Source organism: Ipomoea nil, unplaced genomic scaffold, assembly GCF_001879475.1.
Source record: "Ipomoea nil cultivar Tokyo-kokei standard unplaced genomic scaffold, Asagao_1.1 scaffold3104, whole genome shotgun sequence".
Classification (NCBI taxonomy): domain Eukaryota; kingdom Viridiplantae; phylum Streptophyta; class Magnoliopsida; order Solanales; family Convolvulaceae; genus Ipomoea; species Ipomoea nil.
This window is the reverse complement of record NW_017619532.1, coordinates 2,544,353-2,560,362: the sequence shown is the minus strand read 5'-3', so window position 1 is coordinate 2,560,362 and position 16,010 is coordinate 2,544,353. Positions and strand designations below refer to the sequence as shown.

Below are 16,010 nucleotides of genomic sequence, written 5' to 3'. Positions count from 1 at the left end.
GAAGTTAAGAGGATGGACAAAATACTTTCAAGGGAGCCTAAGAGTGGTGTATTCAATGGTCTTAGTCATTTGGGCAAATCAAAACAAAAGAGGAGCAAAAGATCAAGACATTGTAATTTTCGCTCATTTCGGACACTGTTCGGATTTTTGACCATATCTCGGCCTAGGAATGTCTAAATGAAGTGATTCTTGCACCATTGGAAACCTAACTTAAAGGGCTACAACTTTGTTGAAGACCATAAGTGCCAATAAAATGTTTTTAGATGAGAAAAATAGCCTAGAAGTCAAGACAAGTGCACAGAATTCTGTTTTCAGCAGCCTCGTACGCCCTGCCGTACGCCCGTACGCATGCCAGTACGCATCTCTTCTCCCTGATCCAGTTTTCACTGGAAATGCACCAAAAATCGTACCCCCTGGCGTACGCCCATCCCTGAGGGCGTCCCAATCTGCTCTGCTCTATTTAGGCGCGTTTTTGTGTCATTTCAACTTGGTTTTGACCCATGGTTGAGCCCTAGCTTCTCTCTTTCATTTCCTTTCATATTGTAGTGTTAGATTAGGTTTAGATTTAGGTTTCTTAACATTTTTCAAGCTTGTAATCAAAGATTCAACACTTGGATTCCAAGATTTACCATCCATTTCTTAGTGAAGTTTTCTTCTCCTTTTTATCTCTTTATCTTGCAATGTTTATGCTTTACATTTATGTTTTTGTGTTCTTTATGCTATTGAATCATGATTAGTTAGTTTATGGACTTTAGTTAGGGTTGTATTATATATCTTGATGCTTGATTTGTGTTTATTGCAAAAAAGGGGAAGAACTCCAACCTAGGGTTCATGTGTTTGTGAAGGTTTTGTATTTATATCTTGTTAATGTTTGATGTACACATTCATTAGCTTGTTTTTGGAGAATTCCTTGCCTCAACGAGAGTTGGGTGATGAAGTCAAGCCACCCCTTGCATAACCCGATTTCCTCCTACGAAAATTGGAGAAATTGGGGGCTTTAGATGCTTTGTGTGCTTGATGGACTTGGAATTGATTCACCACGAAAGTGGGGCAATTCCTTGTTCTAATCCTTGTTTATTAATCATGAGAATGGTTCGTAGACTAGGATACTTACGTGCATTCCCGCTTGTTTCCTTGGTTACTTGTTCTCCCTAATCCCTTAGGTTGTTAAAGCATCTAGATGGTAATGCTCCCTAGCTTGAGTCATATCTCTTTATTTTGTGTTTATCTTTGTGTATATGTGTTAGTCTTATCATTTCCTTAAGCTTGTAGTTTGCTTAACTTCTTGTTGATTTCCTTATGCTAGTGCCTAGTTTATTGTGATTGCATATTGCGTGTCATATCCCCCAATCCCCTGAGGACGATATTTCACACCCGTACACTCACCATCATTCGGTATCCGCCGAGGGCCCATCCTGGGCCGGTTCTGGCTGGCTGGATTCGCTGCTGGCCGGAACCAGTTCAGGTGAGACCGGTTGAGCTGAGACAGATGATGATGCTGGAACAAGTACAGACTCAGCCTATGGTCGAGCCGTGTGAACTGGTGGTGCCTGCAAAACTGTCTTGCCAAAAGGGAAAACATTCTCATCAAACCGAACATGCCTGCATATATATACCTTGTTAGTCTGAAGGTCCATGCACCTATACCCCCTAAATGACTCAGGATAGCCTAGGAAGACATATGAAGAAGACCTGTAAGACATCTTATGACGATTGTAGGGACGCAAATAAGGATAGCACAAATAACCAAAGACACGAAGAAAAGAATAGGATAGAGGGGATTTATGCAATAGAAGATGAGGACTGGATTTATTTGTCACAACGGATGTCATTTTATTAATTAAATAAACCGCAGTCTTAAAAGCATAACCCCAAAACTTGTAAGGAATGGACGCACAACTTAAGAGACCTAGACCAGTTTCAACAATGTGTCTATGCTTTCTTTCGACACGACCATTCTGTTCATGAGTATACGCACAAGATTGTCTATGAAAAATGCCTAACTGAGCCAGGGTGGAGTGTAACTTTTTATATTCAGCTCTTAGATCAGACTGAATGGATTTAATTTTGCTATTGAATGAACGTTCAACCATAGCCCGAAATTTATCAAAGATAGCATAAAGATCAGACTTTTGTGACATAGGGAAGTACCAAGTGTAACGAGAGTAGTCATCAACAAAGATAACGAAATAACGATATCCATTAGTAGAAAGAAGGGGAGCAAGTCCCCAAATGTCTGTGTAAATTAAATCAAGGACACACGAGCTAGAGGACTCAACACGCGGTAAGGGAAACCGCGCAGATTTCCCTAACTGACATACATTACATAGACCGGAAGAACAACGAATATTACTACTAGACCCACTAACCGAACAAGACGAAAGAATTTGACTGAGAACTCATTGATGAGGATGACCAAGATGATTACGCCACACAGATACTGAGGTTCTAGCCGAAAGAAACGCAGTTGGTGACGAACTCGGAATGGGAAGTTTGTTAAGCCCCCCAGAGCTGTTACCCCGTAGAAGAATTTCATTGGTGTTGATATCCTTCACAACAAAAAAGGATGGGTGAAACTCAAAGAACACCTTATTATCTGATGCAAATTTTTGAACAAACAATAGAGATGTAGACAAACTAGGAACATGAAGAATATTAGAAAATTGAAAAGATCTAAAGGGAGAATTAAAGATAGCATGACCAATATGACTAATAGGTAATCTCATACCATCACCGACACGTAATGTGTCATTACCTTTGTAGTCCTCCGAGAAGGAGAGAGCAGCGATGTTTGGAGTGGCATGATTGGTGGCACCTGTATCTCGAAGCCAAGTGTGGGAACCTTGAGGATCCAAAGGAGTTTCTTGATATATGACATTAGCCTGGGGATCCTTGGCACACCAAAGATGGCATATGGAAGCAGTATGACCTAGCACATGACAAATTTGACACTTGGGTTGCCAGTTGCCGTTACGTCCTCCACCACGGCGACCGCCACCACCACGCGGTTGGCCGGTTTGGCTGCTGTTTTGACCGTTGTTCTGGCCAGAACCACGGCCACCGTTATTGTGCCCAGAACCGCGGCCCTTCTGGCTGCCCATTTGCGCCGTGAAAGCGGCCGGCGAGCCACCTCTGGGACCACCGCGCGTCATAAATTCCTCTGCGCCCAAGAGATCTGCAAGTTCTTGGAGAGTAATGGGCTGGTCGCGCACGTTGAGAAACGACATGAGACCCCTGAACTCTGGTCATAACCCTCGAAGAACGTAAAAGTTTTGTTCTACAAGTGTTATAGGTCGGCCAGGGAGAGCAAGCTCCTCCACCAAAACCCTAGCTTTGCCGATGTAGTCAGCCGCGGGCATGTCTCTTTGATCAAGTGTCTGCAAATGTCCGAGTAGATTGAGACCACGGAAGCGAGAAGACGGTGCACCAACCACAGCAGTCCAGACAGCCCGGCTGGTGCGGTGGCCGATGGCGAGAGGCATGATCTCATCGGAGAAGGACGACATCAACATGGACAATAAGGCTTGGTCCTGCCGGACCCACGCACGATGCGCCGGATTGAGCTGTGTGGTCGCCGTACTATTGCTGTCGCCAGTTAGGATGGCCGGATGACATGGATTCGTTCCATCAACAAATCCATGAAGATCACGACCATCAAGAAACGGAACAACCTGGGCTCTCCAAAATAGGTAGTTCTTGTAGGTCAACTCAATGCTTATGAAGTGGTGAGCGGTGGATAAAGAATTAACCACCGACATAGTGGAAGAGATAGGAGCATTAGAGACTGTCCGTTCAGAGAAATTAACATATCCGTCAGCCATTGAAAAGAAAACCCTAGCTTAGTGATACCAGATGAGAGCTAATAGAGTCGTGTATTGAATGAATAATAATAAAAGTCTCAGAGAGACTTGAGATAGAGAATCATAATCAAACTCAAATAAATAGAGTCCTAATAGCATTTTCTAGTTTCAAAAATATTTCATCTTTGAAACTCGTCAAAACTCATTCAAAAATGCTTTTGTATCCTTTCCTAATTAATCAAAAGTTTTCAAAAATGTTTTGAGTGTTTTTTAATTAATAAAAAATTCATAAACTCTTTTCTGTGGTTCTAACTGAAATTTTTTTAAAAAAATCTAAATTCAAAAAGAAAAATCCAGCTCATACTTCGTTTCCTATATATATTCTTTGAAAAAAAAAATAATATATATATATATATATATATATATATATATATATATATATATATATATATATATATATATTCTTTGAAATTGTTGTTTCTCCATTTGTCATTTCTTATTTCTACATTTTCCATTTCTTATTTTCGTGTAACCTAGCTCTTTAAAACGTATCCTTGGATATTTTCAAATCAACTCTATATTTTTTAGAATTGGAGATAAGATTTAGCTGCTATAGTTGTATATTACTGATTATTATTTGACAATTTTTCACTAAATTTAAATTTAAAAAATTATAATTTTATTTCTCAAGTACTTCAAATCTTTATTATCGAATTAAGTATCACAAGCCCAGCACTAGCCTACAACTTTGACTATGGATAAGTAGAGATTAATTATATTGGACTAAATTGCACAATTAAATATAAATAGAGCGCGGTTGATAATTACAAATGTTTGAACTTTCTTTAAAAAATTAAAAGGTGAATATTTTATTTTTACATTTAATGAAGTTTTTGACTTGGAAATATTAGGCTTAATTAGGAACCAAATTCTTTAAAATTAAGAAAAAGAAAATTAGGCTTGCACAGGCAGTTCAGTTAGTTTCTAAGTGATAGATTGTAGGCAATGATGCGGGATCAAACCTTGGCAGCCACAATGTGAGAGTTACCAAAATACGGTGCGCTATATCTCAACTTACCATAGAATATTGCAATTTAGCATATTAATTATTTTTCAAATGTGCAAGTTAACGTTTTTCTTTATTTTTCTTTCTTAAAGAAAATGATTTGTAAACATTTCGCAATCACTATCAGAGGATATGCAATGAGTAAGCTTCACTTCAGTACGATAACTTGCAAATTACAGATGAGATGTAAACAACACTAATAATTAAGATTGTGCAACAGACTCGAACAATAAAGTGTTAGTAAGAATCAAACCGGTGACCTTCAAGTATGAAAGTCATGCTCTACTCACTTACTCGGTCACCCATTTTGAGACTCCAATTATTTATTTTAATTTCAAGGATGGATGATAATAGTACACAAATTGAACTATTTGTAAATTGTAACAAATATTTTACGTACGATCTAACGTGCCTAATTATCCTTCCGACCAAATTATGTACTACTTTAATTAATTGTTTAAAATGTCTTAGATGATAAATTTCTTGAAGCAATCAAAGATACACAACTCAAAGGAAAGAGACAGAGTTTGAAAAACCTAATATCCTCTCCCAATTAGCACAAGAGGACCAAAAACATGAACCAAGTTTAATTGAATTTTAACTTTAAGGTTGTACAAATGTTGCCATTTAATTTGTTTCATAGGCTTAGTCAAGAAAACGCACTCCCCACCACCCACCCACCCACTCAACTTTTGGTTACAACTGTAACTTATCTAGGCCTAAATTATTTTTTGCTATTTTTTAGGGAAAATAATAGTGTTTTTGTCCTTTATATATATACTAGTTTTTTACGCGCATTGCGCGATTGGGATAATGCTCAATGTTTTTTTTTTAAATAAGTACTTTAAGGTATATTAAAACAAGATTATATTGAAATTGTTCATGCATAGATAATTGAATGTTAAATTTGTGTATTTAAATAGGCAATTCTAAGTTTACAAATGCAAGATAATAATTGTATAGGTATGGTTGAAATCAAATACAGGACATAAGGGAGAGCAAATAAAAATTAGGGCATAAAATATTAAATATATACTAATATTGAAGAGCTAACTGCTGATTGTCAAACAAGGACACTTCAATTTGTTGTGTAATTTGAATACTCTTTTTGTCAATAAATCGCCCAAGTAGTTAATATGATTGGCTTAATTATATTTTTTTATTTTTTAAAAACAATTATTATTATTATTATTATTATTATTATTGTTATTATTATTATTATTATTGTTATTATTATTATTATTATTATTATTATTATTATTATTATTATTATTATTATTAAATATATGTATACCCTTAGGTCATTTTACATGTTAATCTAAACAGATAATTTTTTCAAATATCTTTTTACCAACCGTTGATATAATTCGCTGGTCAAATCCGCTAATATAATTCGCTAACGCTAACCGCTAACTGCTAACTGCTAACTACTAACTGCTGATTGTCAAACAAGGACATTGCGAGGTAATTCTCACTTCAATTTGTTGTGTGATTTGAATACTCTCTTTGTCAACAAATTCCTCAAGTAGTTAATATGATTGACTTTATTAATTATAATTTTTTTAATTTTTTCATGGTATTAATAAAATACTTGGTAAATAAATATATAGCATTATTTTGTATTTTAACTTTGATATTTAATTAAAAAAAATAGTGCACAAAAAAGATAATAGACAATGTAATGAATATAATCAATTGATGAATTTGAATGTAAAGAATTTTTACATTGGAGAAAAATAAAGACAATATAACTAATAAAATTATTTCTCTTAATTAATTTATTGATAATGAATAATTTTTTTTTTAATAAAGACATTGTAGGGACAATGTAGCGAATATAATCAATTGATGAATTTGAGTGTAAAGAATTTTTATATTGGAGAAAAATAAAGACAATATAACTAATGCAATTATTTCTCTTATTTAATTTATTGATAATGAGTAATTTTTTTGAATAAAAACATTGTAGACACATAATTTTAAATTAAAAAAATGCATATGTATTATTTTTTGTTGTAGATACTAAATTATTATTTAATTTAATAAGAGTAAAATAGAGTACTAATTATGCCAACTTTGATTGGGATGAGGTTCGAACCTAAGACCTTTCTTATTGAAATCAATGAGTAAGTTAACGGTGAACTAACAGAAGTTAACGGAAAAGATAATATTTAACGGAAAAGTTAACGGATAATCATATTTATTAAGGATAAATTAGGAAATCTCAAGGAAAAATTAAAATCTGATCAATCTGAGCCATTCATTTGATTAAAAAATTTGACCGCCATTTTTTCTACCCATTATAGGTCTAACTCTCTTGGGCTCTTATTAGTATATATATAGTAGATATATATATATATATATATATATATATATATATATATATAGAGAGAGAGAGAGAGAGAGATTATGAGATTTGCAATCCACTCACGCAAAAGAAAATATCTATGATACAAAATACAAATTATTAAAAAAATTTATATTGTATATGCTATACTAATACAAACTCACATTCATTTCTATTGCTATACAAAAGCTACTTTAAAGTCTTTCGAAACTCCATTTTCTCAACTTCAATGAATATACCACTTTGAAAATTAATTTCTTCGTTCACTCATTATCAATTTTGATATTATAATATATATATATATATATATATATATATATATATATATATATATATATCAAATTCATCCTCTCAAGTAGGAGAATCTAAATCTACTTTAACCTGACTCAAATCAAAAGTGAACACCATTCAAAATAGACATTTTAAACGTCATTTTAACTAATTTTTCAACAATTAGCCATCCATTTTTTAATGGGTGACAACTTTAATTTAATCTCTCAACAACAAAACTGTTAAAATCCATCACATTTGCATTGCACCTGTAGAGCTATTAGTCAATATAAAGACAAATTTATATTTTACAATTTTAAACCATTAAAATCTTTGTTGATGAATCAAAGTAGCCAAAACCATCACCTTATGAAAAAAGGAACCAAAATCACTATCTCATATGAAATTAGTGGGCAATAATAACATTCATATTACAATTACAGGATTCGTGCAAATTGTTATCTCAATAAGAGTGATCCAAAAAAAAAAAAAAAAAAAAAAAAAAACCGTATTTATCACTAAAGTCTTGAAACTGGTTGACTATTCTCACCCTTAAACTCTATATATAGTTAGCTACAAGCCCACTATTTTATCACACAACATTAAAGTATATTGCCATTAGCAACATGGAGTACTTAAGAACTCTTCCCATTCTCCTCCTCCTCCTCAGCCTATTCACATCCAGCTACGCCGCCACCTTCGAAGTCCGCAACAACTGCCCCTACACCGTGTGGGCGGCTTCGACGCCAGTGGGCGGCGGCCGCCGCCTGGACCGAGGCCAAACCTGGAGGATCACCGCCCCAGCAGGCACGAAAATGGCCCGCATATGGGGCCGCACAAACTGCAAGTTTGACTCTAGCGGGAGGGGCTCATGCCAGACCGGTGACTGCGGCGGCGTGCTGCAGTGCACCGGGTGGGGGAAACCCCCCAACACCCTAGCCGAGTACGCCCTCAACCAGTTCGGCAACCTCGACTTCTTCGACATCTCGCTCGTCGACGGCTTCAACATCCCCATGAGATTCGCCCCCACCAAAGCCGGCGCCAACAAATGTCGTGCAGTCTCATGCACGGCGAACATCAACGGCCAATGCCCCGCCGCTCTGAAGGTTCCCGGCGGGTGTAACAACCCTTGCACCACCTTTGGAGGACAACAATATTGTTGCACCAATGGACCATGTGGTCCCACAGATTTTTCGAGGTTTTTCAAGACTAGATGCCCTGACGCTTATAGTTACCCTCAGGATGATCCCACCAGCCTTTTCAATTGCCCTGCCGGAAGCACGGATTTTACCGTTACTTTCTGCCCATGAAATGTTATATTATAGCCCTAAAATGTTAAGAATAAGTGGTCGATCTAAGGCTGTGAAATCTAAATAAAATGGATGGTTTGTTGTACACAATCCATTGATGATCAGTTACAATAATAAATGGTTGTAATAAAAGGTTTCTTTAATTTACTTAGGTTTTATTATTATTGTTTTTTTTTTTGAATGACAAGAAAACTTTCCGTCACTATCAAAAGGTGTGTACTGATGAATAAGTTACACTCGTGTTCTTTACTTACAAAAGAAAAAAATCAGCAGTCATGATTCGAGAGTATACATGGTAATAAATCTTATCCTATTTCTGTAGCCTGTTTTTAGTCAATGAAGTTTATGTTTTGCCAACCACTCATTAAATCGATGAATAATTAATACATATTATTACAATAATTAATTATATACTTTCCAAGAAACAGACACTAGAAAATTTTTTATTATTATTAAAAAAAAAAAAACTGCAATTTTTTATAAATTCATCATTGATATGCAAAGGCGAAAGCTGGGCTTGACTCAGTTACTCATATCTATAATTTATTTGTTAGAAGAGTTATCATTTTTAGTTCCATATGGAGTTTTAGTTTATTTTTAATTTTTGTCATTAACTATCAATTTCTTTTTTAATTTATTAAGTGCATGACTTTAAACTCTTCTCAATGTTGGTCTATTCAACCAAATAAACATTGACCGGAAACAATCACAGGCATGCAGCATGGAATTGAGCATGCTGGGAGTATTATTTAGAGCAAAGTTGTCAACTCCTACTTTTCTCCATTAGGTAAAGCAAAATTACTGAATTTTATCACTTTAATGATCGTTTAGTTCACGAAATGTTATATTGTCTTAGAGAATGTTGTTGGGAATGCTAGATTACTGGGGATGTTAGATTACTGAAAATGTTAGATTTCTGTGTTTGGTTTAAAACTGAGATACGTAATATAAATCTGTTTGGTTGAAGAGTTATTTTTTATATTATAATGATTATTTTACTTGAATATCGTTAACTTATGTTTATGTATTTTAATAAATTTCAAAAATTTCAATGTTAGTTCAAGACTTCCAATTTTATTAATAACAAAAAAGGTAGTAATTTTAAAGTGCATTGTCAGGTTAATAGATGACTACTTAAAAATGGACTGCGTGCTCAAAGGATATGGTCCTCAACAGTGGCAGGAATATAATTTCTCTCCGTAGGGCGTTTGGTTTGGGTTATATCTACTATCTCCTATACTTCTCCCAACTATCTACTATAGGAATAAGGTTCAAATTGGTCACTGAACGTAACCTGAAAATGCAATTAGGCCACTGAACGAAAAAAAAGTGCAATTAGGTCACTGAACACTCCAAAAATGTGCAATTTCACCTGATAGCAGGTTACCCTCAATTTTAGCAGGTTATCTGCTTACGTGGCAGCTGAGTTGACATTTTTAATAAATTTTAATTAATTTTTAATAAATTTTAATAATAAATTTTTATTAAAAAAATTTAAAAAAAAATTAAAACGACTTTATTTTATTTTTTATTTAATTTTTTCCAATTTTTTATAAAATTTATTATTAAAATTAATTATTAAAAATTATTTAAAAATTATTAAAAATGTCAACTAAGCTGCCACATAAGCAGATAACCTATAATGGGTAGAAAAAATAAGGTCAAATTTTTTAATCAAATGAATGACTCAGATTGATCAGATTTTAATTAATTTTTCTTTGAGATTTCTTAATTTATTCTTAATGAATATGATTATTCGTTAACTTTCTAGTTAAATATCATCTTTTCCGTTAATTTTCGTTAGTTCACCGTTAACTTACTCATTGATTTCAATAAGAAAGGTCTTAGGTTCAAACCTCATCGCAATCAAAGTTTGATTTCAATAAGAAAGGTCTTAGGTTCGAACCTCATCGCAATCAAAGTTGGCATAATTAGTACTTTATTTTACTCTTATTAAATTAAAAATAATAATTTAGTAGCTACAAAAAAAAAAAATACATATATATTTCGTTAATGCAGAATTATGTGTCTACAATGCCTTTATTCAAAAAAAAAAATTATTCATTATCAATAAATTAATTAAGAGAAATAATTTCATTATTTATATCGTCTTTATTTTTCTTCAATATAAAAATTATTTACATTCATATTCATCAATTGATTATATTCGCTACATTGTACCTAAATGAATCTACATTAAGTGGATATGGATAGGATGAGAGCGGATTTGACGAATTCTTGTTCACCCCTATTTTGTGTCACTAAAAAGATTCAATTAACCACATTAAGTGAATAGTACGGATGGGATGAGAGCAGATTTAACTGATTCTTGCTCACATTAAGTGGATAATGATTGGATGAGAGTGGATTTGGTGGATTATTCTTGAATTGCTCACCCCTCCTAAATATAACATAAGTGCTTGAGAGTTGTGAAATATTTTTTTTTCGTGTGATGTTGACAAAAACCGAATTCGTGACCTTTAGATACAAAATTCATAATTTCATACTAAATTCACTGTATCACTCTTTTTAGGGTGATGATTCTTTACTTTCATTGTTTTGTTCGCTAATTTTCATTGTTTTGGAAAAAAATATATAAAATATTTCAAAAGGACCACTAGTGAGGCATTTTTCTACTTTCTTCTGGCATAATATTTTTCTTTCTTATTAGCAATGTTATTTTTTGTTGTAAATATTTTTTTTTCCTCATTATTTTCTGATCTTTTGATATTTATTACCTTTGCATTGTATATTTTTCTTTTCCTGTCATTAGTTTTCTTGGAGATAGGACAACCTCTTTGTATATATATAGACATTATTATTTTCAATGAAAGCAAAAGTGAATTTTTCCCTTCAAAATTCTTGATTTATTATGGCATCAAAGCCTTCAAACAAAGAAACAGAGAGTGAGAAGAAGGCTGTTATTACCTACGTAGCTTCTTCTTATGCCTTGAACTCCAATGACAACCCGGGTAGTATAATCACCGAGGTTCAATTGAAAGAAGAAAACTATGATGAATATGGGTGAAGGCTTTGGAGATGGAAGCATTCAACTACCAGCAGAAGACTCACCAGATTTGGGAGATTGGTGGACAGTAAACTCCATGATTGTCTCATGGATTCTGAATACTATTATTGAGCCTACTTTGCAATCTACTATAACAATTAAAGAAAAAGCAGCGGATCTATGACGACATAAAACAGCGATTCTCAATCGCTAACGGGCCTCATATTCAACAATTGCGTTCAGCCTTAGCAAACTATAGGCAGAATGGTGAGTCAATTGCAAATTACTTTGTGCATCTCAAATTGCTTTGGGACGAACTCAACACCCTTGAACGGATGCCTGTGTATACATGTGGAGGGTGTAAATGCAGTCTGAGCATCCAGTTGGAGAAGAGAAAGGAAGAACAATGAGTTCATCAGTTCTTGATGGGCCTGGAGAACAATACAACACCATTCGTTCTAATATTCTGAGTCAAGACCCATTACCCAATCTGAATTGAGTTTATCATATGGTTGTTCAGGATGAACAAGCAAGGACGATAATGAGTACACACGACAATCGTTCAGACCCCGTAAGCTATGTAATGCGAGCAGGACAAGGAAATCGTGTTACGGTAGGGGGGCTAAAAATGATGGAGTGACATGTGGACACTGCCACCGCATCGGGCATGATACAATCGAATATTTTCAACGCATTGGATACCCTGAATGGTGGGGTGCTAAACCACGATCTAATGGTCGAAGTACAAGTCGGGGCATGCAACAACAGATTGGACGAGGAAAAAGTGCAACACCAAGAGTCAATGTAGCACAAGCTGTTGTAGGTGAAACCCCTTCTCAAGCTGCATCGGTGATAAATAAAGAACAGATTGCTATTAGAGGACTTTCAAAGGAACAATGGAGTGTTTTCTTGGCAGCTCTTAGTGTTCATAAACTTGAAACCAACCAACGTCTTTCAGGTAACTTACCATGGATTATTGACACCGGAGCGTCAAACCATATGACAGGGACACTCAATCATATGATGAATGTGAGGACAATCAACCATGTCCTGTTGGGCTGCCAAATGGAGAAGAAACTTATGCAGCAAAGCAAGGCACTGTGGTGCTTGGTGAAAAATTGAGGCTGCAAAAAGTTTTATTTGTGCGTAAATTAAATAGCAATTTAATTTCTGTATCTCAACTCTTGGCTGATTCGCCCTACCATGCTCAATTCCCTAACAACTTTTGCGTTATTTAAGATCGCACCTCGAAGACGCTGATTGGAACCGGTGAACAACCGGGGGGGAAGGACTTTACTTCTTGAAGAAGGCAGAATCCATGCAAATCAATAATGATTTAAGTTTGTCGCAGGCAGAGTTATGGCATCAAAGGTTGGGGCATCCATCACCTACAGTTATGAATTTTCTTCCTAATTTTGAAGATGATAGTAGTTTGAATAATAGTGACTGTGAAGTTTGTTTCCGGGCCAAACAAACTCGTGAACCTTTTTCTTTAAGTTCTAATAAAGCAAGTTCAATTTTTGAGTTAGTGCATTGTGATTTGTGGGGTGCTTATCGTGTTCCTGCTCTATGTGGTGCTTATTACTTATTGACAATTGTTGATGATTTTTCCCGTTCTGTATGGGTTTATTTAATCCGGACTAAAGGTGAAGTTCTCGGGATCCTCAAAAATTTTATCGCCTTGGTTCACCGTCAGTTTGGCAAACAAATTAAATTTGTTCGGACAGACAATGGGTATAACACCCCCGATTTTAACATAATAACAAGGCAATTGAAGCTTAGAGATAGAGATAAAACTAACATTAAGATATAAAGCTTGCGGAAGCTAAATTGATAAATCGGGAGATATCACGCCACACCTAACTACAAAGTTAGGTGCACAGGCTAAAGTCAAAACTTAAATATTCAAAACCATAACACAGAACTCATAAGTTTGATTCTATAGGCTCACAGGCCTCAACAACTAACTAGGAAATCATAAGGGAGCTACGCTATACTAATCTGTCTTCTAGCGCGCTCGAAGAAACTACTCATCACCTGAAAAACATAAGGGGTAGCACCCGTTAGCGAATAATGCTAAGTAACTCACCACTACTTGTGGAGTACAATATAATATAGATATAGGAAAACCATTTGAGACTTGGAATACATAATATATAGTCTTTTAAAACGAGGAATAGGAACATCATAAGACTCATCATAGAATACTCTCAATCAAAGGATCATCATACGATAAATCAAGAGATCAACACAACGATGAGGACAATGGGATCATCAATAATACATGATAATCAATATCAACCAAGGCAACATCATAACATGAAAGATAACATCAATACATTCTCATAAGCAATAGAAAGTCAAGGATCTCATTCAATGATATGTTCCAACATTATGCCAGGTTCCAACCTTATAACTTCAGGCCAACCTTATCTCAGTTCCAACCTGTACCTCTAAGTGCCACCCTGTACACCAAGTCCAACCTTATCCCTCTTGGGGCCATTGCCTCCCCGCCTGGATCCGCTAGCTTATACCACCGATCTCAGGACATACGCAATGTCATAATAATAATACTAATCACGTGATAGTATATCGCAAATCATTTGAGCAAAGCTCAGTATCAATACCACCAATCTCATAACAATCACATAGTCATTGACATAGAGGATTGAGGCTCATCAATAGCCCAATCAAGATCAATCAATAGAGTACAACATATGTACTAGATACAACAAGGGATTCAATCGTAAGGCTTCAATGAAAGACTTGAAACGAACAATCAAGACCATAACACGATAACAATAGGCTTCAATACAAAGATTACATTGATTGGTGAATACAAGCTATCAATCTTCATTGAAAACGAATGAACAAGCACATACTAGTACCAACAACATTGTAGCTAGCATGCAAATCAATAGGATAATCAATAACGGTTCAAACGAACATCAAGACTTCACATTAATCCAACGAATCACAAAGTTGGACCCTTAATCATGATTCAATACTCATAATCCTATCATGCATACTTAGGACATCGTTCTAGACGTACGAAACATAAAATGAGACACACAATTGCACAACGATTCAACAAAACGGAGGCTAAAGCATCACGTACCAGTGGGCGGAACGGTGGGTGGACAACCACCCGCCACTCTCCCTTACAGGTACCAGCGGGTGGAACCACGGGTGGGCCTCCACCCGCGGCACCCCGCCGGCACAACACCTTCCACCCGCAGGTGGAACGGCGGGTGGACAGCCACTCGTTGTTCCTCCCGCGGGTACACGTACCCAAAGGCAAAATTCCCTTCGGGGAAAAACATCAATAAAGCCAAGTCCAAGTCTAAAACCCCCAAAATCTCACATTCAACAAGGAAGGGACTTGAACACATGAATAGCTCAATGAATAGCATTTATGAACCCTAGATACAAGCTCTAAACATGCATAAACACAAGATTATGCATCAAATCACTAACAACATCAAGAGTAGCAAGAAATTCATATTATCAAGTAGAAAATAGGTTTTGTAGCACATGGGTTACCTCTTGTAGCCTAAGATCACTCTCTTTCACCCTTTAAACCTCCTCTTGAAGCTCCTCTTCTACAAGGTCTTTCCAATACAACCAAAAACCACACAAAAACCAACAACTTAGATAAAGCCAAGGAAAAACCAACTAACAATACTATCTAAGCTCAAGTCTTACCCCTCCTAGGGTCTTGGTGGATGAAAGTTAGAATATTGGGGGATTTCTTGCAAGGTTGAGGGAAGATTTTGGTTTAGCTTGAAGAAGAAGCTAAACCTCTAGAGAGAAGGTAGAGAGTTGTGTGTTTCTTACCAAATGTGGGAAATGCAAGGTAGTCTTGCTAGGGTAAGGCTTTGATACTAAGTAAGGTGGAAAAGACTGGAGTACCCTCCCTTATTCTAAAAAGGTTAGGAAGACATCAAAAGATTAGGTACAAGGTATAAAGCTCAAGGTCTTTCTCTTTGACTAATTCAATTGACCAAGGAATTGGTCAATTTAAGTCCTCCGACTATTTAATCAAGAAATTAGGAAGAAATTTACAATGAAGGTTTAGAATTAATTAGATAATTAATTCCATTTAAAGGATTGGATTTCGGGGTGTCACAATGGGACAGAATTCACATGTTTGAAAGGTTATTTTGATAGTGTTGGGATTATACACCAGACTTCATGCGTAGGAACACCC

The 16,010-nt window shown here is 35.5% G+C and overlaps 2 protein-coding genes across 2 annotated transcripts; one reads left to right on the top strand and one right to left on the bottom strand.

Moving 5' to 3' along the window:
* Positions 1-2,399: 2,399 nt before the first annotated feature.
* Positions 2,400-3,227, bottom strand: LOC109166677. Its single transcript, XM_019315565.1, has one exon. It carries the CDS (start codon positions 3,225-3,227, stop codon positions 2,400-2,402), a length of 828 nt encoding a protein of 275 aa, XP_019171110.1.
* Positions 3,228-8,080: 4,853 nt separating this feature from the next.
* LOC109166590 (osmotin-like protein OSML13) lies at positions 8,081-8,954 on the top strand. Its single transcript, XM_019315486.1, has one exon. It carries the CDS (start codon positions 8,110-8,112, stop codon positions 8,791-8,793), a length of 684 nt encoding a protein of 227 aa, XP_019171031.1. The 5' UTR covers positions 8,081-8,109; the 3' UTR covers positions 8,794-8,954.
* Positions 8,955-16,010: the final 7,056 nt, after the last annotated feature.